Source organism: Chroicocephalus ridibundus, chromosome 9, assembly GCF_963924245.1.
Source record: "Chroicocephalus ridibundus chromosome 9, bChrRid1.1, whole genome shotgun sequence".
NCBI lineage: Eukaryota > Metazoa > Chordata > Aves > Charadriiformes > Laridae > Chroicocephalus > Chroicocephalus ridibundus.
The window spans coordinates 49666441-49692358 of record NC_086292.1 but is presented as its reverse complement, the minus strand read 5'-3'; the positions used below and the strand labels follow the sequence as shown (position 1 = coordinate 49692358).

General features: G+C 41.4%; 1 protein-coding gene across 1 annotated transcript in view; it reads left to right on the top strand.

Moving 5' to 3' along the window:
- CTDSPL2 (CTD small phosphatase like 2) overlaps window positions 1-24550 on the top strand; it is a 48061-nt gene extending 23511 nt beyond the window's left edge. The window contains exons 3-13 of the mRNA XM_063347050.1: window positions 1462-1600; window positions 3770-3919; window positions 4397-4612; window positions 5482-5560; window positions 5831-5942; window positions 6832-6918; window positions 13635-13697; window positions 13793-13872; window positions 16058-16184; window positions 17056-17151; window positions 17687-24550. Coding sequence (XP_063203120.1) covers window positions 1462-1600; window positions 3770-3919; window positions 4397-4612; window positions 5482-5560; window positions 5831-5942; window positions 6832-6918; window positions 13635-13697; window positions 13793-13872; window positions 16058-16184; window positions 17056-17151; window positions 17687-17752 — 1215 coding nt within the window. The 3' untranslated portion in view covers window positions 17753-24550. The remainder of the gene's footprint in view (window positions 1-1461; window positions 1601-3769; window positions 3920-4396; window positions 4613-5481; window positions 5561-5830; window positions 5943-6831; window positions 6919-13634; window positions 13698-13792; window positions 13873-16057; window positions 16185-17055; window positions 17152-17686) is intronic.
- The last annotated feature ends 1368 nt before the right edge of the window (window positions 24551-25918 follow it).

Genomic DNA, 25918 nt, shown 5'->3' with positions numbered 1-25918 from the left:
TCATGGTAGCTCCTCTCCTGGAGGATGAAAGGGGCCTCCAGATCTAGTGAATTCTTTATGCCTCTGCTGATACCATCAGCCAGATTCCCTCTTGCCACTGTAATTTTTGTAATGTTTCTACACTTGTTTTCCGTAAAGCAGAATGAGAGCACAACTCATTTTACGAAGGCCAGTAGATAGCTTTTAGAAGTTAATGAATTTCTCCCATTTTCCCCCTGGTGTTGAACATTTGAACAAATGACCTAGAAGATGAGACACCTTCTGTTCTTTTATCAGCTCAGCGAGCCATCCGTTTTCTCTCGTTACATGGATTTATGGTATATACGGTGCTATTAATTCTAAGTGGCAGTAAGTTGATTGTTCTCACCGAGGTTGTTGGTCAAGGCTAATGCCAGTAGGAAGCTTTGGGCATCAGTGGTTCACTTGTCTTCTGATAAGGATGTCAGTACATTTCCATGTTTGTTAGTATTTTTTAGCTACTGTACTGTTAGTATGGGCTTTAGATGACTTTTTCTAGAACATCTATTTACTTTTTTTTTGGAGCACGCAAACTGTTTTTCTCCTTTCTTTTTAAAGATGTGAAACTGCTGCTCCAGAAAGGTAATATTGTAATTCTAAAATTGAAATTTTAATTGACTTTGATGTGGTCTGTAGCCTTGCTATTTATTTTTATATTAAATTCAATTTATTTTGCATTGTCTCACACCTTACGTTTTAGTGTACTTTATATGGTCATGCTTTAGATTTCAGATTGCCATTTTATTAAGTTGTAGTAGGTGCTTTGGGGAAAAAGGTGAAGAAACCTGTCTTAAATGTTTCCTACATATATACTCATGCACAGAAAATATGCAAAGTGTCTGGTTCTATATCATTCGTCTAAGTGCCATAGGGGAGAGCAGGCATTTACCTAAAGGTAAGAAGACTCGTTGGGTTGCAGTCCTTGCTTACAGCATTTTAACAGCCAAGTTTTGCCATGTGCTGTCTAATACGGACTGAATAGCGGCAAGTTCCATACAGTTTAGCAAACCACTTCACGTAGAGAGCGTGCTGGAGAATTTCACGTTGGATATTGTTGTGTAGTTTACTTCCTGTATATTTAACAGGCAGAGAAATCCAGTTTCGCATCATTTTAGTTGCCTTGTCTCTACGTTTCACCAACTCCGTAGCAATTAAGTACTTATAAATTGGCTATCCAGTGAAATAGTACTTAAAGACTGTTTTTCTACTACAGAAGTTCCAAATACAGTTTTCTTTCCCAGTACTTTGCTGTTTACCTTGAGTTGTGTCAGTTTAAATGAGTTTAAAATTCCAGCAGGGCAGATACATGTTGCCTGTTCTGCCTCTGGAACAATAGATGGATCTTTTGTGAAACTTTCCCTAAGAGCTAACGTTTTCTGGTGTATGCAGTGGGGAAAAGAGGCACTATTCAGTATGTTTCTTTTCCCCCTTTTCTGTTTTAAGGAAGAAAGAGAAAATCCTGCAAAAAGAAGTAGAATTGAACGGGATATTGATAACAACTTGATTACATCCACACCTCAAACAGGAGAAAAGCCTAATAAACAGATCTCTCGAGTACGACGGAAAAGTCAAATGAATGGAGGTTTGTAAACACTCTAATCTTACATTGCTGCGGTTGAATGGTGATTGCGTAGTCTTACAGCTGTTAACTAATATAGGACATCTCGTCAGTGGCGGAGGTTATTAAGGGTGTTGTGATTGACTTCAGTGAGAGCAAAGCTGAGCTCATAGCAGCAAAATAAGATTTCTAAGACTGTAAGCAACAGTTCCAACATTACTTCTCGGACACATCCGTTGTATCTTTGTAAGAACAACTTGGATATGTAATCATGACCAGCTATTTTGGAACTAATTTAACTTTTTTTTTTAAGTATTATTCTAAAAAGCCAACGATAATTTTTTGATTTAGATCTTCTACTGTTTTCTCACAAAAAAAGTGAAATATGACTTCCCAACTCGTGACCTTTGTGGAAGTAACCAGGTGTCCTTAGACATCGAAAGCATTTGTCAAACACAGACAGGTTTCTGTCATAGAATCATAGGAAAATGTGGATTGTAAGGGACCTCTGAAGGTGATCTGGGCCAGTCCCCCTGCTGCCCTCACGGCGATGTGGATCCAGCTTGGAGGGAGATCTGGCTTTGGAGTCAAGCCTCGTCCAGTCAAGTTTTGAGTGTCTCTAAGGATGGAGATTCCACAACCCTTTCCCATTGTTTGACCACCTCCCCGTGGAAATTGTTTCTTTTTGAATAGCTCTAATACATTATAAAATGGTCAATGCCATTTAAAGTATCGGCTGTGGTTCCAAATCTGACTTTAAAAAACCATTTTTTAGACTTCTTTTCTAAGGAAACAAGACTTAATGTGATTGTACTGCCTGTCAGTGTTCCTTCGCTCTCCATTCCCCCAAGAACTTTGGAATCCACTGTCTGGTTTCTGCCAGGTTTGTCAGCAAGGCAGAGCTCTCAAAGATTTCAGAGTCCAACAAGGTTTGCAAAATCGGTAGCGAAGTAGAGGATAGAGCTCCAAATGGGTGACTTCAGCGATGGAAAGGTTACAGTGTGAGAGACTTACCTGTTTGGTTGTTGTCAGGTGTCTGTATAACAGCATGGTTTTAGAAGAAACCCCTTTTTCCAGTTTTTGCTACTGTTAATTAGGGATTTTTGCATCCTGGAGAGAGAATGGAGATGCACCCACTTATAGTGTGATGCAGACAATGCTCAAAGATGAAACTATTGGCTTAGGTCAAGTGTTGTGAGCTGCGCACACAGAGCGCACTGAACCCATGTCGCTGTTACAGTGGCGGGAAGTTCTTGGGTAAGAGTCTCCGAATTGCGAAGGCAGGGAGCTGCAGCTGGCACGGCCCTCTTAGATGGAAGCGCTAGGAAGTGTGAAGTCCTTGTGCCGCTCCATCAGGCTCAGCTGACAAAAGGGTTCTCAGCTCGTGTGCACAAAATATATTTGCTACTTCCATATGGACAGACGTCTCAAAGACTTGTTCCTGTGAAGTAAATAACTTCTCTTTCAGTTCAGTCTCCGAGCTGTGTCTTGGATCGCAGCCATGAGATGGCAATTTTTAGTTCTAGGATGTACTTTACTGTAAATGCACATTTATAGAGAACCTTAATTGTTATGTGTTATGTTTGCCATGTGAAGATTTATTTAATTCTGTGTCCTTGATTACCTGTGGTAACAAGTACAAATTATTTTACTTCATAATTGTATTTATGCATCTGTGTGTGCATGTGTATATATGTGGAGAATAAGAAACTGTGGGCTTGATGGTGTGAAGTTTGGACGTTCAGCCAGTGGAGTTCCGCTGCCTCTTTCTCTTGTTTCCATCTAGTGGAGTCCCACTGATACTGACAGCTGCTTGTTGGGAAGGGTGCGCGGCGCCTTCCAGTCTGTCTTCCATCGTCAAGCCCATTCAAAGGATTTAAACTTCTACTATTTGTTAAACTATAGCATACTTTTAGAAAAAATGAGTGCTTCCTAATCTGAAGTGTTAAACTTACGATGGTGTTGAAAATTGGCATTTCGTTTTTATGTTGATAGAAAATTGCTAGTGCGTTCTTTTTTTCTTTTTTTTCTTTTTTTTTTTTTTAATTAAGTACGTAGGCTAATTTTTTTGTTGACCCAATTGAACCGTGAGCAAGAAGGATCTTTCCTATAGTGAAAATGGTAACAATAAAAGAGAGGATGTAACTGGAAAACAGAGGCATGGTATCATACTTCATAACTTTTCTTTTACAGAAGCTGGAAGTTATGAAATGACAAACCAACATGTAAAGCAAAATGGAAAATTAGAAGATAATCCTACCACTGGCAGTCCCCCACGAACTACGTTACTGGGAACCATATTTTCTCCTGTTTTCAATTTTTTTTCACCAGCAAATAAAAATGGTGAGTGTTATTTAAAAAGCCAGTAGTGTTAAAGCTCAGAATGATGGGTTTCTTTTAAGAAAAAGCTGTTCCAAGTGGCAGTCCGCTTTTCATTCTGATTTACAGACCAAGAGGTACTACTACCAGATAAAAGGCTTCCTTAATTCTTAGAAGGGTTGATCATTAATAAAAGAAGCAATGAGTTTATAGGCATTAGAGCTTTTATTTCGTAGGTGTAAGTATTTAGCGACGTACCTTTTATTTAAAAAAACAAACAAAAAAACCAAAACAAAACCTGATACTAATTTCCTTGTCCCAAACGTAAAGGCATTTGTCATGGTCTTCATTTTGGTTCTTATTTTTGTGACATGAATCAACTGCAGCCACCTTCAGTTATTCTGAAACTTCTGTGTGTGCGGATAATAATAACGATGAGTATTCTGATAGGCAACTCGGGTTAAAGATACTGACCATGAGTGTACCGACATCTTCATTCAGGAACATCAGGATCCGATTCTCCAGGACAAGCTGTTGAAGCTGAAGAAATAGTCAAACAGCTTGACATGGAGCAGGTGGATGAGATCACGACAAGTACTGCAACGTCAACCAATGGCGCAGCTTACACCAGCCAGGCCGGGCAGGTCCGATCCGCCATCAACAACGGGTTAGAAGAAGTGGAGGAAACAAATGACCGCGACCTGCCGCCACTCACAGGTAAGAAATGTATGTTTGCCTTGGGCTCAAGTATTGAAGCTGTAATTTGCACTCTTAGGGAAATCCGAGCACCTGCGTTTTGTATAAATGAATATTCCACATTTGCTTAGGGCATGCAGACAGTATTAATATTGGGGTTTATATTTAATAGACAAACCTCTTTTAGGCACTAAAGACACAGTTTTGGCAATCTCATCTATTCCCGGTATAGCTCAGTTGACCTCGTAACATTTCTTCAATGAAAACAAAGATTCCAGAAGAAAGGCATTTTTATTAATACCGAACCTTTCCCGCCCCCACTACCCTCCATTAAAAATGCACACCCTAGACTTGCCTATCACCAAAGAGAAATGTGCAACATTTGGGTATCTTATATTAGAACAACATGGTGAGGTGAATGAGAAACATGTAGATCCTATATTAAATTTCCACTTTTTTTTTTTTCAAAAGACTCACCATACATCTTTATTTTGACAAAAATTATATCCATAAAATTCAGCTTCTCCTCTCTGTGGATGGGCAGCATCAAGCTGTTCGCAGTTACCCACATCCTCCCCGGACCCTCGGGGCGTTGGTGGATAAGTAGCGGTGTGGGCTCTGAGGGCTGCTGTGGAGGAGGCAGGTTTGACCTCTGGGCGGAGGGGCTGGGGATGCCCAGGTGCTTCCTGCGGGGCTGCGCGGGCGCTTTCAGGTGAACGTGGAGATGGAGAGCGTGGGGCGGAAGGCAGATTTTTTTTTTTTCCCCACTGTTGTTTGAAGCACTCGTGTATAAAGTGCAAATTTTCACTTTTCAAAACTGCACTAATAAGACTAGCTCTTGTGGTTTTTTTGTTTTATTTTTTGTTTTGGTCATTTTCATTGAATTTTAGCACCAGTATCTCCAGACAGTGGCTACTCATCAGCTCACGCGGAAGCCACCTATGAAGAAGACTGGGAAGTCTTTGATCCGTAAGTGCTAATGTTTGTACTGAAAATATTAAATCGATCATTTTGGGTATTGGATGAAAACATTTTTTGAGTTGGAACATTTTTATATTATGATAATGAATTCCAAAAGCTCTTAAATTAAAAAATAATTATATCGACGTGGGATTTTTTTCAATTTAAAATACTTATTTCTCGTGCAGCCTTAAATATTTGAAATGTTAACTAGGGCTACAACATTACCAGTTAAATAGTGTGTGTACGTTTCTACACCTCAATCTGTATTCTTTTCAGATATTATTTCATCAAACATGTTCCGCCACTAACAGAAGAACAACTTAACAGGAAGCCAGCTCTTCCACTGAAAACAAGAAGCACACCAGAATTCTCATTAGTTCTAGACTTGGTAAATATCTTTATAAACACATACCAAAAGCAGGGGGTATGTAGTGTTTCATTTATTTTGTTTGTTGCTGAAATTAGCAATGCTTGCTTTAAACAAAAAGCCCTTATTGAATGTTACACAGTTTTCATAGTATTTTTAGTTAAAGATAGTCTGCGTTTAAGAAGGAGCATTAATAGCGACAGGAATAGAATGCTTGCTGTATTTGTTGAATACTTAACATCCTGTTAAAAAAAAAAGCATTACAATTTCTGTCATCTCAAACAAAGAATTATCTGTTCCCATAAAGCTTCCCTGTATCCAGTGTGGAAAAAAATGAGATGTAACGAATAGGAAAATTCAGCTTTGTATGGCTTGTGTCAAGATTGATCAAGAATGAATCTTTTAATTCTTAGAACATTCTTATTCTTAGAGGGCACAAATCCACTTTCTTAAATATTCACAGAAAATAAATTTGTCTTTTATAATAACTTCTTTTAGTCTCTGTTTTAAAAGTTGTTTCAGACCCTGTTAATGATGTCAGGAACATGATTTTATCATGAACAGTATCAGTTGGCGTGTCCTCTAGCGGTCGCATGAATGGAGAGATTATTCAAATGGCCAGATGCAGATTTGAACTGAATGACAGGATAGCCTGCAAAATTAAAATATCTTCCTATAATTATGCCCCTAGCACACAATTCTAAGTGAAATTTTTCAAACACTGCAAGAATAATGAAATGTATAATTCATTCTTAGAATTCTTCAGTCTTGACAGCACTTACACAAAAATAAATTTTCCACACTAAATAAACCTACCTTAAAATGAGCATAAAAATCTAGAAAATTACTTCTATTTTTAGCATTCTTTTCACAATCTTTTCTTTCTCTTACACCATTTTTCTTTTGCTAGGATGAAACATTAGTGCACTGTAGTCTAAATGAATTAGAAGATGCTGCACTCACTTTTCCAGTTCTTTTTCAAGATGTCATTTACCAGGTAATTAGTGTGCATAGAAAAATATAGAACTCTTTATTATGTTTAACAGACGAGTTCTTGCTGTGTGTGTTTGTTATCATCGTGTTTAAAGAGAGATAAGTAACTGTCTGGCATGAACAACTGTTTGGGTTATAAACTGCAGGTGTCGGGGTTTGCGGGGTGGCTTGTGCTGCATCAGAAATCCCGCGGAGCGCTGATTATTGCCGCCACGCGCTGGTAACGTCGGTCACTGGTTCCAGTCGTAAACATTCATTGCCGAGAGAGCGCCACTGGTCTGTGCAGCGTTGGCCCAGCCGCAGCCTTTCTCCTTGCCGGCAGGCGGAGGCAGGAACGCTGACTCTGCAGCCAGCGGCCTCTCCCGGGAGCAGCTTCCCAGGGGCTCTGAACTTCCTTCCCTGGCAGGGCAAGCCCGTCCACACTGCTCCATCCTTTCTTTCTGTAGAGAAGGCATCTTCAGAACCTGACACGAACTAGCTTCTGTCCGCTCGTTGGTCTCGCTGTAGGCTTTGCCAGTGCCAATTCCACCTCTTTTTCCCCAGAGGGAGTCTGCTGGGTCCTTGGAGTGATTTGTGGTTGCCTTGTGGAGTCTGGCAGGGTTTTGTTCTGCTTTAGGAGGTGGTGTTAGTTGTGTGGTTTACATTGACGTACCATAGAGGAAGCACGGGAAGGAGGAACTCTCTTCCAGCAACTGCCAAAGATGCTGCACTGACCCAGGCTGTTGTTCTCAGGTCCTTTTGTGTGGTGTACCTGGGAGTAGCAACAGCTTCCCCACCATGTAGTTCGCACGATACGGGACCCCACTCTAGTATCTTTGGAGAATGAGCCAGTCATCAGACACCTTAAAAGGACGCTTGTCCAGGTATTTTTCCTGATTTTAAAAATGTTTTTCTTCGCAGTTTCATATTAAAACCCTTTGAATCTGAGAAGCTGAAATAATTTTTAGACATGGGTTTATCTTACCTCTTATTTGGTGATGGCCATGCACGGTTTCCTCCGGGCTGAACTTGGAACGAGCCTTAGAATTAGTTCTTTGGAGGTTCTTGACACTGCTAACAGAATCAGGAAGACTAAAGCTTCGCTTTTTTCCCTTCCTCCTCTTAAGAGATCTCAGTATGATTTGACTGTTTTCTGCCTGGAACTGTGGTCCTTCCAATCATTGTTTATGCTGATGAGATCTAACCGGGATTTTGCCTTTAGGAAATTGAAGTCAATGGAAGGAGTGACTTACAGTACTTCCAAAGCTTTATTTAAGGGCATTGTACACAGGGCTGTGTGGCCCTCGATACAGAACAGTTACTGTGAGGGTCCTGGAGACGTTTTCTCTTGGCGCTCTCTAGAGTCTGGCCTGTATTTGCCAAGGAGCAACAGCTTCTTGCAGCCTTCAGAAAGTCGGCCACTGTCTTTGAGCACACTCTCTTGGTCACTATATTCTGTTTTGCTGATTTTTATATCGCACTAGACACTGACAAAACGGTCACCTCTTACTAAGTAACAGGCAATAAGCAAGACAGATATTTTAGGCATACAATTAAGTTCATGTTTAACTAGGGTATAATATACAAAAGGACAATCTTCTCCTATGATAAAAGTTGAAAAGAAGTTGGTTGGTATTTCATACCCTTCTTCGTGTTTTTAGTCAATCATTAACTATTTATGAGCATTTAAAATGTTTTTTTTTTGCTTATCAATTTGACCATCGCCTCTGGAATAGTCCTGTATTAATTGCGCATCTCTGTATTTCCTTTTGAAAGTCATTTCAGCTGGCAGCAGAGAAGCTGTCTGAGCAAAGTAGAAGTCAGCAAGTTACTATATATAAAGTATTGTGTAATATAACCCACTGAAAACAATGCTAGATGAGAAAGAGACATTTCTGAAGATGTTTTCCATTAGTATCTAAATATGTAGCACTTTCCTGTAGGTTTTCCAGAAATATGAGAAAATTACCTATTAATTATTTCTTAAAGAGTAGAACCTAGCTCAGTACTCATTTTCCTGCGGAACATCTTACCGTTCTCACATTAAGTCTGACTAATTCTGCAAATGTGAGCTGGGTTCGTAGCATTTCAGTTTTCTTACCCATCCAAAGGCGTGAAGCCAGCGCTCGTGCAGGAACAGTGTGATGATAAACCAGGCACTTGGCGAAAAGATGCTCCAGAAGTGGCCATTGTAGGATACTACAACAGGAAGAATCAGATTGACTTGGCTTCTAGAAGGTCTGTCATAAAATACAGCTGAACTCCATTGGCCTGTGGGTCAAGCACAAGTTTCACGGCCAGGAACTCAGCTCTGTTGTTGCTTGTTTCGGTGAGAGTAAGCGATGGTCTGCTTTTAAAGAAAGGTTTCTAAGAATGGGGACTTGTTTGCTAAGGAAGCAGGTTACTTGGAAGTTACTTCTCACAACTTACCCGGAGTTATGCAGAAGAGAAGAACTAACTAATGTCTCAGGATAGAGCAGTGTTCTGCAAACTTAAAAATTACCGTGCGATTCCAGCACTGACATACAGGTTTTTTTAAACCTTTGGATGAGTCACTTACCGATTTCTGTTTAAAAAAAAATTAAAAAAAAATTAAAAAATCTGTGAAATGGGTACAGCTGGCTTACTTACGTCAGGCTTTTGAAACAGTGAATCTGTCTGTGTTTTCTTGGTTGAAAAAAATCTTTAAATTATGCCACTGTTTAAGTTTTGGACTTAGTAAAAATACAGTCTTTGCAAAACTGAAGTTTTCTTAAATTCTCTATCTGTTAAGCGCTATCTTACATCTCACTGGAAAACAGAAATAAACGTTCAGCTCTTCAACGGTATACTTTAGACTTTGTACTCTTTGTGTTACTTTATGTAATAAGATAAGCAGCTTATTTTAGGAAGAAATTTATCTTTTTTTTTTTTTGGTAAAGAGATTTTGTTTCTGTTGCTGGCTTCAAGTCCCAGACATGAGATCACCTCACCCTCTCTTCCACTCAAAGGGCACCTTCTGTGCATTAGCCAAAAGGCAGATGTTTTCACTCAGTTCTTGAGATGAAATGCGTCTTTACGGATTTATCACAGAATAATTCCCTTTGATCTTTGTGATCCTTGAAAGATGTTCTGGAGCTCCGTAGGTCAGTTGTAGGTTATTGAATATAGTGTTACATGTATTCCATCTTGCTGTCGCCAGCAAGGACTTAGATGCTTTACTTTGTTACTGCGGTGGAACGTGGCAAACAATGCTTGTGAGTTCTGCGTCTCCCTTCTAATGAACTCCGCTCTGTCTCGGAAATAACAGAAGACCCATCAAGCTTTGGATCTGAAAGCCAGGAAGCGTTAGTGGATCTTGGGCAACATCCACAAAGAAGTCTCCTTTTAGGTTGGGAGGGCTTAATTTTAATTGGGTAGAACCTCTAGAATTGCACTTCTGTCCCTTGAAGAGCCATGGCCGGCTATGCTTCCAGCAGTTCGGTCTTGGTAGGAGATGATCTTCGTCTTTGGTCACTTAAGGCACAGTACAGTCAGCAATGAGTCGGGCTTGTTCACCTGGCAAATCCAGCCTGCTGCCAGGCCTGGAGCGAGACCCAGCTCCGGGCATCGCGTGTGTCTGTCTCGGGGAGGGCTGGGAGCAGCCAGGTCAGCCGGGGCTGGTGCCTGTTGCGCCCTGGGTTGCGTCGGGTCCGTGGGTGCAGCCGGGCTGGACGGGGTCTGGCCGTGCCGCAGAGCACCTACCATGGGTGTGTGGTGGGGACCTGCAGCTTCACGTGAGCAACTGAGCTAACCTTGCTCTGGTTTTCACCTTGTCAAATGATGGTAAAATCATCAGGCGCGGAGATATGTTACAGGTACACTGAAATCCACTGCTGTAATTTCAGGGCTTTTGACAAGTGGAACACATGTCTCTTGTTGGGGCTTTTCAGTGCATGAAAGGAATCATGCTTCCTTCCAATTCCACCTTTGAAGAACTAAAGTCCTGGATATCTTGAACAAGGAAGACGTTGAATGACAATTTTGATTTTGCACATTCAGATTTTTGTTGCCGTTGAAATAACAGGATGTGATGATTGTTTTGGGGAGGGGCGAAAAACAACAAACAAAAAAAAACCCACCAAAAAACTTTGAGCGGCCTTTTCATATACGTTACGCATTTATAAGTCACTGTGAAGTAGATGATATCGTATGTCTCTGTTGACAAACTTTCAGTCATTAAATTGGTGAAAATTATTATTAGACTTCTATCTATATTTTCAAAAATTATCTTTCATGTTAGATGTACTCACTGGAGTGATGGATGCGTTTTGTTCTGATTTGGTTACTTAATTGCTCTCCTTTGGTTACCCGGAGTTGTGGGTCGGCTTGTCCTAGCTGGGCGTAACGATGTGGTTGCCTTATGTTGTGCCAGTGTCACAAACCAGCACAGACCAGTGAATCTGCCATCAGTGTCGTCGTTAAATTGTCTATCTGTGTGTGTAACCTGTGATTAGACATGCATATTCTACAAAGAAATTATTTTCCCTGGAGTTCTTGTTTGCATTCAGGTGTGAACTCCCTAGAGAACGACGGATATTAGGGTAGATGCAGCCTTATAACTGCCTGGCAGCCGTCTCTGAGAGAACACCTTGCAGAGATGCCGCGGTTGTCCACGGGCTAAACAAACTGAGCAATAAACCACAAGGAGTGCACACACCTGAGGAACCCAAGCAGCCCTAATGGTTCTCTGATCTACTGGAATGGTTTTTAAAATTCTTTTAACTGGCCATTGTGACCAATATAATTCAATCCAGACTTAAGGGGAACAACGAATTACATAGAAGATGGTTTTATTTATATTATGTCGACAGATACCTTGGTTTACTGCTTGGGTTGCCAGGAGAGTTTGTAGAAGAGGCGTTGAAGAGACCGTTTCTGAAATGACATCTGTGTTTCTTCCGTAGCGCAGAATAGGCTCGTTAATTTGAAATCAAGCTCTTGAAGAAACCTTAGAGCCAAATACCATCCTCTGCCCACCGTTATTTGCAACCGTTCTCTCGTGTGCAGTGAAAACATTAGTATCTTTTCTGTGACTGACTTATTGGTTTTGAAAAGAAAGATTTAGGTTGCAATAAAGTAAATACTTAGGAAAAATGACATGAACAGAATAATCCTTTTGCAAAGAGAAACTTACCTGCCCTTAAACTCTGGGTTACAACCTGGGAGGCTGCTGGCTGCGTTCCGTGCGTGCTGGGTACAGAGCAGACCTTCCGAAGGAGCCTTTTGCACAGACGTTACAGTCACAGACAGTTTGAGTGTTAGTAGCGTCTGGTCAGCTGCAGGCTCCGAGTTCATTCATTGCGTTGGTTCCTGTGGTAAGGGAAACACCTCGTCTAGTCTTCAAGAAAAGCTTCACTGCCTTATTACGGCAAGAAGAGGTGTCACATTCACAAAGGTTTGAGTGCCGTCGGGAGACGTGGTGTGAAGACACGCTTGTCGACTCTCTGTTCAGAAAGTTGTCTTTGCAGTAGTTGTCTTGGCTAAATGCAGCCCAGAAGCCTGTCAGGCACAGGCCGGGGCTCTCCGAACCGCTCTGGGCAGCCGACTGGAGAGAGATGGTGTTACTGCCTCCAAAAGTGGTTTTTTTCCCCTCTGGTCACTTGGTTGTGCCCACACCTATATTTGATATAATTCAATTCAAGTAATACACATCCTTGGTAAAGATTTACTGTGATTAGAAGGTACGTTGAAGCCTTTTCCTAACTGTCTGTTAAAAAATTGATAAAGCTGAAATTACCTTGGTTGAAATTTAAAGAAGTTCAGTACAATCCGGTCTCTCTCTGGATATTTTGGTAACTCTTTCCTCAAAACTGTAATTCTCTATGTGGACAATCTCTGAACCAAAAAGAGAGGTAAGCAGCACAAAAGGCTGGCGTTTCCACCCTTTGGCATCAGTGTCGGCGCTGTTGGTTTAGGTGAAGCCCACATCTGTGCCGGAGCTCACCCCAGGCCATCGAATAGCGATTTCAAATAGAAATGTGTATGTTGTGCCCCAGGAACAGCCCAGTGCTCGGTAGGCGCCCTCACGCCTGCCCTGCTGCTGGGCCATTGCCCCGAGCGTGATGTCTGTAGGTGCCGCCACGTGAGCCCACGTCTGGTGCTTTGGGTTACATCAGGGATGCAGAACTCTGCTAACGTGGTATCTCGTCTCCTGACTCTGCAGTGTTCTACAGGGAATAATTTATGTATGTGTGCAGTTCTGTGCTGGTGGAATTTGAATTTATGGAAATTTGGAAACAGCTGAAGCCTTTTTTTTTTTTTTTTTAATCACTTCTGACACCCCCATATTCAATGTGTAATTCTTAGTGGAAAAAGGTTATTAAGAAGATTATTCAGTTTATGTGCTGGCACACATTATCTAGTAATTGAACTAGTGCTGCCCAGCTGGTGAAAGCTGATTCAAAATGTTTAGTCAAAGCAACCAGACTTATTTTTTTCTTTAGCAATTGGCCAACTTTTATATTTTAATTGAAATTATTTCTAATTCCATCAAATTTTCCAGGAAAACTGTTAAGCCTAATGTTACCATCTTTCGCTTCTAGCTGCTTAGGCTGCAAGCTAATTTAATATTGTTTTAATTGAGTTGTTATTCGGTAGGAAGTTAGTATTTGCTGTTTACTTTGTCCGTAATGCTCATTGTGACCTAATCTTTACAAACTGGTACTTAGTAGCGCAACCGAAGTATTTTGAATCTCTAACAGAAGTCCATCTCTGCCGCAGGTTTATGTCCGGTTAAGGCCATTCTTCCGAGAATTCCTGGAACGTATGTCTCAGATTTATGAGGTAAAAACAATTAGACGCTACCTTTGCATTTCATTGTTAAATTATATTCACATACTTATATCTAAAGTAATTACTTTTTCCCCTTTAATCCACAGATCATTCTTTTTACTGCTTCTAAGAAGGTGTATGCAGACAAGTTATTGAACATACTAGACCCTAAAAAGCAACTGGTCAGGTAAAAATAGAGAATTGTGACCACACCTGTTGCAACAAACTAACTGCTGTTTCTTGACAGATGTGATGAAGAGAGTGATTATGACGTGTTTGTGACTGCAGAGCGTCTCGCTGAACTGATTCTTTGTGGTTTTGTCTGGTCTGAGAGTGAGAGAAAAATGAACTGAAGTGGTTGAGTTGCTGCCTTGGTGATAAGATGAACCCAGGCAGCTTCACACTGCCTTCCGTGGCCAGAAACCGCACCCCGCCGGTCTCTGGGGCACGTCAGGCTTGTGCAGGGAAATGACCTCCTGGGCATCAAAAATGTGATGGAGCTGCTTTGGGATACATGTTACAGATAAAGAACACGAACCAAGATGACTTCTAAACTATTCAGACTTGATTTATTACCTAAATACTGAGCTGTGCTTGGAAGTGAATGGCATTTCTCAAGAACAGTTCCTTAAGGCATAGAGAAATTCTGCCGGATGAGATGCTTTCTGTGACGCCCATGCAGAAAGTGGAGCGTTACATGAGAAAGTTGAAACCCAAGAGGGGTCTTCCCAGGGATTCACCCCGCACAGGGCGTCCCAAGTCAGGGAAGGAAACAACTGGGCTTGAGTAGAGCCTGGACTGTGTAAATTCTGTACCTGGGACATCATTGGCAAAGCAGTTCTCTGCATCACTTTATTGTAATATTCTTCAGTGAAAACTCGATTGTTCTTTACACGCGTAATAAAATTACCATTTGGCCTGAGACAGTGGTTGCATCCATTGTTTTCACTTGGAAGTTCAGGCACATCATAACTCATTTTCCTTAGGAGCGTGAAGATAAACTGCTCACGAGTTTTCATCCAGGAACAGTCATCTCATTGTTTGTTTTTGTGTGGCGCACACGAGAGAATCCTAGCTTGGTTTTGGCAAACTTGCTTGCCACTGCGTTTTGAACCGGCAAACAAAACCAGACCTTCAGATCCCTTCAGTCCCTGGAATCCCAGAGCCACACGGGAGGCAGGACGGAGGAAGGTGTTTGCACTTGCAGAAAATGAGCCCAAGTGTGCGTCCCTAGCGTTAAATACCTTTCTCCAAGAACCTAACACGTATGATTAAGAGCTGCAATTTTAACTGTGTTAGGAACAGGAAAAAGATAATAAAATACAGAGCCAAACAGTACCCTAAGAATTTGCAGAAAGATTCATGTGATGCGTGAATTGGTTGTGATTCATGTGGCACCGAGGAGCTGACATCAAGGCATGATGAGTTTTGACATTAGCCTAAAGGTAGACTTGTCAGGCACTCCACACGTGTGACTCAGGGTCTATATATAAATGCGTTTGCTGCCGAGGCATCGGCTTATTTTCCTCCATAGCAACATTAGGAACTCAACCCCTTTATGAAATTAAGCACACTATGTACGGCTTCTAAAAACTTCATTTAAAAGTATAAGTAGCCGTAAAGAAACTGCATTGTAATGTGGCACTGTCAAACTCAAAACCTGTCTAGTTTACAGGCTGTTTTTAAATTATAATTACGTTGATTTCCATGAAATTTCAGTTTTATTCCTGGTGTTTTTTTAATCTGAGTCCTTTTAGTCTATCCATCCATTTACTATGTATTTCTTCTGTAATAAATTAAAAGGCAGTAGGCTAATTGGAAAGGAAGAAGTTGGTGGAATGTTTTGGCCTCCAGGCTTTTTTCAAGCTCTAATAACTGAAATAGGTTAATTGCGAACAGAGGTAACGTGAAAAAGAAAACACAGTTTCTGTTGTAGCACGCAGTGGCGCAGGGAGGCCGTCTGCTGGAGCAGCTGGAACGAAATCAAGGGATAATAAACCCCTCTAAACTGGCTCCTGCGCAGAACTAAGCTCCGATCCTGGGGCCGCACAAAATCACGGGAGCGTTCAGGGTCCCGTTGCCAACCCGGCTGCAGAAAGGTCGGAAAGCAGCAGCCTGTGGACAAATAGTTGTTATGTCTGAGCTGAGCTTTTCTGGTTAAATACAACCAACCTCCTGCAGAACTGGATTAACTGGTGATTTTACCAGTAAAAAGCTCACAAGAGAATAGAAAAAAGGGAACAATACTTTAAAAGCAGCTAAATAGATCAGAAAGGAAAAAACTGTGTAACATTTGGCAAAGTTAACTCTTCCTCTGTGCAATGTAGATGATGTCGTTTGTCTCATTAATTAGTATTTTATTTTAATCACAGGCATCGACTTTTCCGTGAGCATTGTGTTTGTGTACAAGGAAACTACATAAAGGATTTAAACATTCTTGGTAGAGATCTTTCAAAAACGATCATAATTGACAATTCACCGCAAGCCTTTGCTTATCAGGTAAGAATGCTGCCGTCAGCAAACGTCCCCGCTACAGCAACAAACTTTCTGCAGGAAGACAGTGAAACATGACTCTTTGATTTAAAGTGCTAAGTTTTGCGCTTAAATTTGTATTTAAGTTTAGAAAGCAAACTCACTCGGGTTGGCTTGCTTTTCTCTTCTTTTTGCGAAGAGCTGATCGAGTGCAATCTGAGTGACTCCTGCTCTGAAGAGACTCTGGAACCAGCCGCTCCCCTTTCGCGTGCAGCTGTTCTGACGCGCCCTCCAGTCCCTGCCACCGTTGCTTGGACTCTATTGTGGATTTTGGTTCTTAACACTAGTGAGATGCTTAAGAACGAATCGCTGGTTGACGTGCCACGCAGCTGTGAAAATCGCTTATGCTTAAACATCAGAAAGTCACATGCTGTGATTTAGCTTGTCCCAGAAGTACGGCCTGTAACTGCTCCAGTTAGGCCCATTACGCAGATAGGGAAGTGCCCAGTGTGATCTCGGCGTCTCACCTCCAGTAAAGAAGCAGAAAACCAAAATCCTGTTTGACTTGGGCTCATTCGCACAGGCTGCGACAGCCAGTACGCAGCCAGGATCCATGCGGGTTCCAACATAAAATTGTCTCAAAATACCAACGCTTTTCACTTCAGCGGAACTTCTAGAGCTCGTTCTGTTTCAGCTTTGATGTGGAAATTTTTGTTGTGATGTATGTAAAGGAAGGAGATATTTTGGAAATGAATTTTAATGCAAACTTTAGAGGGAAAATAATAAACTCTAGCTTGGAAACCTTTTTCCCCAAAATGCTATTTCACAAGTCATGTTTTTAGATAAACTGAGCATAAATCATGTGTTAATGATTTTTTTTTTTTTTTTTTAACTTTAGCTTTCAAATGGAATCCCTATAGAAAGCTGGTTCATGGATAAAAATGACAACGAACTCCTAAAATTGATTCCATTTCTGGAGAAACTCGTAGAGCTGGTAAGTGTTTCCTTCGTTGGCTCTTCCCCACCTCCTGCCCGAAAACGTTAGTTACCTCTTTTAAGTATTTTCACCTATTTTAAGATTTTTTTGAGTCACTGAGATTTAGACTGCTGAAAGTCATGTATGTCTCTTTTTGAAAAGGATACTCCGGGCAGTAATTCAAGTATGCGTAAGGACTTACTTACATAGGAAAAGACGGGACCTCATTATTTCTAACTGTGCCTTTAGTCAAGAAATGGAGAATTGTAACATCAGTTACAATGAAATTGAGAATCTGTAGGCAATTAGGTTAAATAATGCCTATTGTTGGCTGTGATGTGTGCCTTTATTCTTAAAACGCAAATAAAGTACTCCTAAATTGTTGTGAATGTTACATAGTTATTTCTGTAAGTCTCTTATAATTACATTCATTCATGGCTTGTATTCTGTTATATTAAAATAGCGCTGTTAGAGAATTGACCCCGTTAAAATCTGGTTTATAGAAGCGTTTGTTCTCCTAAAACCCGCACCTTTTTTTCTTTCCCCCCTGCAGAACGAAGATGTCCGACCTCACATCAGAGACAGATTTCGCTTGCATGACTTGCTACCCCCAGATTAAAGCCTTTTGCCTCGTTACTGAAGGGGGAGAAAATGCAGGACCCTTTTGGACTAAAACAAAACATTGCCATTACTGTTGAAATTTTGCATTTTTGTACCCCGTCTTGCTTTTCTTATCTTTGGTGCCCAACAATAATCAAGGGTTACAGAAAGAGACTTTCTATATCTGAGCTTGACCACACTCAGTACAATACAGTACCGCGCAGTAGGTAGGCTAGAACAGAAAAGTCTTTAGAACTAGTGCAACTCCAATGAAATTTTTTTATGTACAGGACATCTGCAGTTTATAAAGAATTCTGTTTCTGCCACCAGCAGTTTGACCTGTAGAAACACAGGATTTTATGATATAACAGAGATCGAAAATGGACTCTGATTTTCTCTCTGTTCGGTGCTCTAAGTGGGTTTGTAGCCACTTTTCTGTTACTTTTAAGATTCTCATTTCAACAGGAATGGCCAGTAAAAGTTGTTTTATTTTTCCTGTTAAGGTTTATAACCTTTTTACATTTTTGACCTGTATTAGATTAGAATTTCATTATGCATTCCTTTTAGTTGAGGCGCTTCATAGTTTTTTCTGGAAATAGCCAAATTTTCTTAGTTTTTTATTAAACAGTTGAATGGCCGTTTTCCTGCTTCGTCTGCCTGCATACTGTATATTTGTTTAAAAATATTCTCTAGTTTTAGTCCACGTAAGTTTCATTTAGAAAGAAAACCCCTGCATTTATATTTTCTTTCTGTAATATTCTACTGTAGTTGAAATCTTTTCAAAAATCAAGAGACTGGCTAGATAAGAAGAATAGAAGAATTACTAATATTCAGAATATTTTAAACCATTGTGATGGCATGTGCTCTGGACAGACAGTATCTTGCAGTGGCACAAACGGATGGACAAGGAATACCTCAGACCATGCTGTGCGTGCAGATCTCGAAAGGAGAACTAGTTGGGTCACCCGGTAGGTTTGGCGCGATTCAGTTACTGCTGCCTTCTGTTTCCTGCGCGATTGAAGGGTTCTGCACAGCGGCTCAGTATTTTAAGGTGTTTGGCATGGGCTGACGGTACCTCTGTGACACTCGGCGTTACAATCAGTTTCCCATCTGGGTGACAGCGCAGGTACCTGGCGGTAACTGTGCACCCTCCTGTGGTACGTACACTCCGCCGCCGCCGGCCTGCTATCATACTGGTTTTCTATGGAAATAGTCTCTCAGCCTGGGGTCTCTAATGCAGCTACTACAAGAGGCTGATATTTTTATAATGGGGTGTAATCTCCTTTTCAGGAGGCTTTTTATGGAAGGTATAATTTGTAAAAGTTAGGATGCTTTGCCTCTCGACTGCATTAACGCGCCATAGGCTCAGACTGTTTTTGTGTAAAAGATGTCACAGAACGGCACTTTTTCTAAAGAGAAGTTTGATATTTTGTATGCTTGTTAAGAAAGTACAGTATTGGAAATTAAAGGTGGACAACTGATAATTGAGAAGTATGTCAATTAATTTTTTATGTATATTACCTGTTTACTTGTACAATTTTATTGTACAAATTACATGCAGCTTCATTTTCAAATGAGTCCTTAAAATAAGGAAAATCTTTTTAGGAAAACATTTAATTTTTGTATTTTTGATTTTAAAAGGCATGAGTTATGTCAACTTTTTCCAGTGTATTAATGAAGATTTTAACTTTTCATCAGGTTGAGTGTTTTCTTACTATATTATCTGTTGTGTATGTAGTTAGCACATTGTGTCACTGAACTGTTTAAAAAACTTAGCATGTAGAGCAAGCCTGTTTTGTGGAAAATCCTTATTCATTAAAAAAAAAAAATCATCATGGCAGATTTTCTGCAAAAAAGTGAAAACATTTGCAATTCAGAATACTGATTTTTTTTGTATTTAAAGAAAGGTATTTTGCTTGCAGGAAAGAAATACTACAGATTCATTTTAATGAGAATCTTTTAAATGTATTTATCTTTAGGGCATCTGGGCATCTTTACGCTGTTTGTCTTATGTCTTTATTGAAATAAAATGTACATAACATTACCTTTATATATGCTTTTGCGCAGACGTGTGAACCCTGTAACCATCCCCGTTCCTTCCTGTTTTTATGTCGATAAGATGGTTCTGGAAATATTTATAGATTTTGAAAATGGTCAGCTTGTATTTGAATTGCTACATGGTTTGCCAACTATTTTTCAGTTGTTCGTTAAGATGTAAATCTAAATCTGAGACTTTTAATTACTTTGACAGTGAATCCTTGGTTAACGTGGAATTCTTCCAAATTTCTCCAAGTAATTGACGTAACGGAACTGCTTTAAAATTCACCGGTCTACCCGAATGAAAGGATTTTTGTTAAGTAGTTCATCGCTTTTCTCCGACTGTAAAAAGAGATGATCATCTGTTCGAATAATGTCCTTAAACACGTGGGTCCTATCTTTGGCTAAAACCATTCTAAAAGTGCTTTCTTTAGTTAAGGAAACCAAAGCATACATTGCACTTTACAGCTGTATCTGTGTTGTGATGATCAGATCAGTGAGGGAAATCAAAATGTAAATTGAGGGATTTAGTTCTACATAGATGCACAGCAGAAATAACAGAGACTGCTTAGTAAACATATTAAATATTAATATTTTAATGTGCTGCAAGTCTGGTATTTATCATTCTGAACTTTCTTTGCAGAATGAGTCTACCTTCTTCAAAATGTAAGTTCCTAAAAATGTCAAACAGTTCTGGCATCAACAGTCTTTGCATGAAGCAAAGCTACAATCCATCAGGTTTTATTTTCGTCTTATTAGTCCCCAGGGTGAGACTTAAGTGTTCCTCTGACATGAGTCCGGATCAAATTGTGCACACCAAAATTGACACCGATAACCGGGGGAGTCTCAACTACGTGCATTACTCGAGTCTTGAATGTAGAGTTGTGCAACTTAAGCAGTTAATCTTGTAGCTGTATCATTTATTCCAATTTTATGTATTTTTTTAGAAAACAACATCCTATTTCCACAGTTCTTAATGATTTCATTTGTGGTCCTTCGCTTGATTGTGGTAATCATGTGTTAATTTCACATGTCCATATGTATTCTGTTCTAGGTCTGAGCATTCTTGGTTCCGAGAGCAAAATAACGTCTGTCTTAATTATTTTGGCAATACGTGTTCAATCTTTTCTTTTTTTCTCCTTGAATTGCTATATAGCTAGAATAGCTTGGTATTATCGGCTTCCTTTCCACCTTTGATTCATTTCACTTTCAATTTTTTTCATTACTTTTGAAATGTATCAGAAAGCCTGAATGTTTCAAGACCTGATTAAAAATCTCCCAAACCAAGAGTGGTATCAACCAAAGGCACGCTGAGGAGACATATCTGCTTTAAACAACGCACGTAGCTGCGTTACCAGAGATCAGGAGGTATGTGAGAGCTGTGCGGAGGGGGAACAGGTCGCAGCGCTGGCGGCAGCAGGGCCGGGTCAGTTGTGGGGACAGTCTGCTCTCGCTCGCTGCGAGGAGCCCAGCGTCCGTTGGTAGCACAGCAGCCCCCCTCCCAGGCGCGGCGCTTCCCCACACCTGAGCTGGAGGGCAGTTGTACTGGTTGGGTTGGCGCAGCTGGAGAAGCATCGAGCCCCCGTGGGGAGAGGGACCAGGAGGGAGTGGATGAGGAGAAGGTGGAGTGGGCGGAAATCTCGTCAACCCCTCTGCCTCCAGCAGAGCAGTAATGTGGGCCCGCTCTGAAACCGCCGTGAACGGCAGAGCTTGTTTGTTCAGGAGGGAAAGCTGTCCAGAAACACAAAAATATTGGGACTCTACTGAGCGAATACCCATATTCCTTTATTTTTCCTTCTGGCTCCGGCTTCCTTACAGCATCACATTGCAAAGCGTACCCTTTATTCTTTGTCTAAACCCACTTGAATCAACCACGTATCGTTAGTATATTAAAGTAGAAGATAAGATTCATAACTTCACAATTTATAGGAAAAGGAAGGTGAGCCCCTGCCCGTGATACGATGCCTGTATGGCAGGGAATTGTGGCTACTGAACCAGTCGAGTGACCCTTGCTGTCCTCTTGCTTCGGAGCGAGGACTGGAGTAGCGCTGAGTACACCTAAGTGGGGAATTAGAAAAGTTAACTGTGCCTTTTTCCCTCCCCTCGGTGTGCTGTGCTCCCGTAAGCTTCCACTTGAAGGACGTGGAGAGCACACCTTTGCAAAGCTGAAGTTTCAATGTAAAACGAATGTTTGCATAGTTGAAATGAATCTAGTACAGATAGCTAAATTATAACTTAATAGAACTCAAGAAGTCAAGGCCAGAAAGTAAACATTCACAACCTAATGTCACTTTTAAAAATGGACAATACCTACTGGTATGATACAGCTCAGTTGGACAAGTTTGTTCTGGCAGGTGCCAAGAGAAACTAATCATTCTTCTATTAAAATAATGTCTTCCGCTGTAAGTAGAGTGTTAAGCTAAACAGGCAGTGTTTTGTGGTGAAAGGACTTCTGTGGATGCATGTGGCAAAGACAACAGATGGTACCTTTGATCTGCAGTCATGCCACTTCCATGGTTCGTGCCATACACTTGTTTAAACTCATTGTCAAAGACCGATACAAAGAAGAAATAAAGCAATGGCAGTCCCCAGGCACCGCGGGGAGCGTCAGCCGCAGTGCACAGCCCGCTGTTACGGGCCTCGCCTCCCGAGAGCGAGGTAAATGTCTTTGGTTTTAGGCGGCCAGCGCCTCTGTCTGGCACCAGTAATCCACCCAAGGCGCGTCCTCACAGTCTTCAGGCAAAAAGATTGGCTTGAGGATTGGAGTTAAAAGGGAGTTTAAAATCCATTCTGTGAATAGTATGAAGTTGAAATGTGCCGACTGACAGGGAAACCTGGGACGGCAGCAGCGTTCCCAGCAGCCCGGGCTGATGGAATGCTGGCAGCCTCTCTCCTCCTTCTCCTTCCCTCCCAGGGTCACATTTGTCACCCGCTGCCTTCTGCTAGTGCTGGTGCTCGTGCAGCCGCCTGGTGAGGCTGCGCCGGGAGCTGATCAGCCAAAATCTAACCTGATAGAATACAGGGAGAGGTTGTGGCAACGAGGGCTCCAGGCCTTACAGCAGGTAGAGCTCCAGGGAGCGGCAGCTGAGTGAAGGTTCGCGGGAAGACAGTTTTTCTGGAAAAAATAACAGTTGCGTTAGACTGGTTCGGGTGGAGAACAGTGTCGCCGTGTGTCTTGACGACGCTGAAGGACTGCTCTCAAAGATTCGATTACACCAAACCCACGTCATTTCAGATTTGCGTCTTGGGTTCTTGATACTTAAATCAAATCCCAAACAAGTTAAATGGCTGAGGAGAAGTAGCATAGGGGCATCATTTTCTTAGCTAGTGGTCATAATTTTGTAAAAAAATAAAAAATAAATTTAAAAAAAAATCCAAAACATTGGCAGCAAGCGTTTTTGTTTGGAAGCAAGCAAGGATGGTCTGCTAAAGATTAACTTGTATAGATTTTGTGAAGCACATCACTATTTTGGTTGTCTTGACTGTGTAATGTAATATTGTTTTGCTTTATTTTTTTGATACTTGCAAAGATGTCATTGTACTGATAGGCTGAATCTTGTAAAATACAATTGGAAGAGAACTCACGTTCTACAAATTTGTGTTTCTTCTGCAATCATTTCTAGTATATAGAATCATAAAGATTTATATTAAATATTTATGCTCTGGCTACTGTTTTCATGATTTTTAGCTGCTATCCTCTTCCATTGAAGCCTGTTTGCTGTAAAGCAGGACATTCCTCACATCACTTTTCAGCCTTTAAAATGGAAGGAAAAGAAGTGTTGGGTATGTGTTTTAAAAGCTAAGGATACTGGAGGCCAAACAAGAAAAAAAAATAGATGTGGTTTATGTACTAAAATTGTCACGGCACATTCTTTTAAGATGGTCTTGCTTAGAGTCTGATTTTCAACATGATACGTATTCCAGTGGATATCTTTTGTAAAATGGCCACAAGGCCCGATCTGTCTCATTTTTATTTGTTTCTCCTCCTAAGCAGAAACCTTTAGATTTCTCCAAACCGAGAAGGGGGTGGTTTCTCAGAAGGCAGGAGTTCCTCTGACTCAGAGCTGTGCTGAGCAGCATTTTTTTTCTTTGTGCCTTAATTTCCGCATCTATACAATGGGAAAAATACTTTGCTGTTTTAATCCAAATGTTTAAATTACTCTAAATATGTTGTGTAAATACATAATATTTTTACAATTAACATGTTCCCAGTCATTGCAGAATTCTTGGCGGTTCCATAATTATCCTCACCGCATACTGAGCTTACAAAACTCTATAGACTTGGTGAGGATATAACTTACGACATCATTTGATCTACAGTTATGTCTCCATTGTTATTTATATCGCCTGGTAAATGGGTAACAACAAAAAAAGGATGGCAGATTTGGAAGTAATATTTTTTTTTGTATCATGTATCATTCCGCTTATTATATGGAAGACACGTGTTCTTCTAAAAGTATTATCTTCAGAGACAATAGATCCTCCTCTTCCACTTTAATTGCTCAGATTCTCACAGAAATCACAGAGTTGGGAGGTGGCAGTGAAGTACACTGGATGAAGTGAATGTTTCCAGCTTTTATGGGTTTGATGTTATTTGACAAGGTGGAAAGAAATATACCACCCACAAGCTGGGCTGGAGGAGGCTCAGGGGGCCTGGTCTGTAGCCCCCAGGCACATCATGGCTTTGGGGTTTAATCCTGAGATAAAGGTGTCCTCTGCGTCTAACCTGCTCCATCAGCAGCATCCAAACACTGCGGAGCATCAAACGTCACCAGGTCTGTGACAGAGGTCTGCTCACCTCTGACTGCCCAGAGCTCTGGAGTCACCGCGGTCTCTCTCCCCAGGTCTGGGCAGAGCCATCTAAAGGGATGAGACAGGCCTGAGGGTTTCAAAGTAAAACGTTCCGTGGGCTCGGTGGGAGGAGGTTGGAAAAGAGTGAGGACTTGCAGTTGGGGTTGTGTCCTGGGTCTGCAGCCTTTCCGTCCCCAGAGTCTGTCTTCAGTCTGATGATCCAGTGTTGTATTTGGGGACACTTCATTCTCGTGGGCGATCCTTACACTCCTGCTGCATTTGGTTAAGGTCCACTACTGCGTTTGTAGTGAAGGACTCGCCCATGCTCCTCTGGTGGTCACAAGGCCGCGATCTCTCAGGGATCTGAGCTAAAAATCACACCCTAAACAGCCTCATGGGGATAAACTGTGAAAGTGCATTCTGGCTGCCAGACTGTCGCAAGTAACGCTGAAACCATTTGCCCATGATTCCTCCTGGATTTCATTTCCTGAAAACTAGGAAATGACTAAGTCGTAACCTACCTTTACTATAATCTTATCCTATTATTTAGGGGACTAGGAGACACTTTATTGCAACATTCAGAAATCAGACTTCAACTATTTTTTCTTTTTCTTTTTCTTTCTTTCTTTCTTTCTTTCTTTCTTTCTTTCTTTCTTTCTTTCTTTCTTTCTTTCTTTCTTTCTTTCTTTCTTTCTTTCTTTCTTTTTCTTTTCTTTCTTTCCTTTCTTTCTTTCTTTTTCTTTTTCTTTCTCCCACTCAGGCATATAATCAATTCCATTACATTACTCGTGTAGCGCATTTCCAGCAGGACTGCCAGCTGACACCCCGGGCTCTTCATGCAATAGTGGTGTGAGAAGTGTTTAAAAATCGCCGGCTTCCGTGTACAGAGCAGTTGCGCAGGTATGAAATGTGACTGCTTTAACCTTGCCTGTGATCTGAAGTAGTAGCATGGGCCGAGTATAGAAACGGTTATAGTCATGTAAAAATTCTCAGAGTAACACAGCTTTTTGCTTCCCTCTTCTTCAGAGGGCAATGTACCAGCACGCCGGCTCCAGTAACACCTGTCGTTCAAAACACGGCCTGCTTTACTGCCCTTGCGTGGACACACTCAACCGCAGGGCAGAAACCAACCTGGATCTCTGAGCGGGTGCCGTCAGACCCGTCCCCGCCGGTGGGAGCTCAGAACTCGGCCTATCGGTCCTGCCGGGCGGCGGGGCGGGGCGGCTCCCCTCAGGCCGCAGCTGCCGCTCCCCGATAGCGCCGCAGAGCCGGCGGGGAAGGGGCCCTTCCCTCGGGAGAGCACCGCGCCCGAGGGCCCCCGACCGGGCGTGGGGAGCGTGCGGGCGGCGAGGGGCGG